This window comes from Pyrus communis, chromosome 14 (genome assembly GCF_041283825.1).
Source record: "Pyrus communis isolate YQ-2024b chromosome 14, ASM4128382v1, whole genome shotgun sequence".
In the NCBI taxonomy this organism is placed as follows: Eukaryota; Viridiplantae; Streptophyta; class Magnoliopsida; order Rosales; family Rosaceae; genus Pyrus; species Pyrus communis.
The window spans coordinates 10,925,518-10,926,244 of record NC_142578.1 but is presented as its reverse complement, the minus strand read 5'-3'; the positions used below and the strand labels follow the sequence as shown (position 1 = coordinate 10,926,244).

Sequence of the window (727 nt, the reverse complement as noted above, 5' to 3'; positions counted from 1 at the left end):
CTACTCTATGGTTGGCAGTAAAGTGCCAATACTTGGCACGATGACATTAGGAGGAATGATTCCTTCTAAACCAAATGCCAAAGAGATAAGAGTCTCACCGGTTGCTCGTTGTTTGGTTGTGCGATACGCCCATAAACATCCAGGAAATTCGTCTGGCCATTTTCCCTTCTTGTTGGAGTGGGATTTCTTAAGGCAATCGAGAATCGTCTTGTTAGTTGCTTCGACCTGCCCATAATACCTTGGCGTGGACATGTGTTGCTTGATGCCATATTTTTGGAAGAACTTCGCCAAATCTTTGCCTACAAATTGCGGGCCATTTTCTGTGACGATGGATTGAGGGATGCTAAATCCGTAAATAATGTTCTTCCATATGAAGTGCTCTATGTCCATTTGAGTTGTGGTTGTCATGGGCTCTGCTTCCACTTATTTAGTGAAGTAATCAATTACCACGATCATCATGCCTCTGCCCCAATAGCGGGCAGCATTAGCCCTACCAAGTCGATTACCTACTGCATGAACGGCCAAAAACTCGTTTACGGGTGTAGTTTGCTAGCAGACAGTGCTGGTACCGGCTTGTAGCGTTGGTAGCAATCGCACTTTTGTACTAACTCTTTGGTGTCTTGATGCATAGTAGGCTAGTAATAGCTTGCATTAAGAGCCTTCTATGTTAAGGATCGGCCTCCGGAGTGATTTCCACAAACGCATTCGTGGATTAATGTCGGGAGGC

General features: G+C 45.1%; 1 protein-coding gene across 1 annotated transcript; it reads right to left on the bottom strand.

The window, feature by feature from the left end:
• On the bottom strand, positions 1 to 408 carry LOC148691222 (uncharacterized). The gene has a single exon (XM_088683951.1). It carries the CDS (start codon positions 406 to 408, stop codon positions 1 to 3), a length of 408 nt encoding a protein of 135 aa, XP_088540077.1.
• Between the last annotated feature and the right edge of the window lie 319 nt (positions 409 to 727).

Coding starts and splice junctions, on each gene's coding strand:
- LOC148691222 (XM_088683951.1), bottom strand. CDS start 408: ATGACAACCACAACTCAAATGGACATAGAGCACTTCATATGGAAGAAC.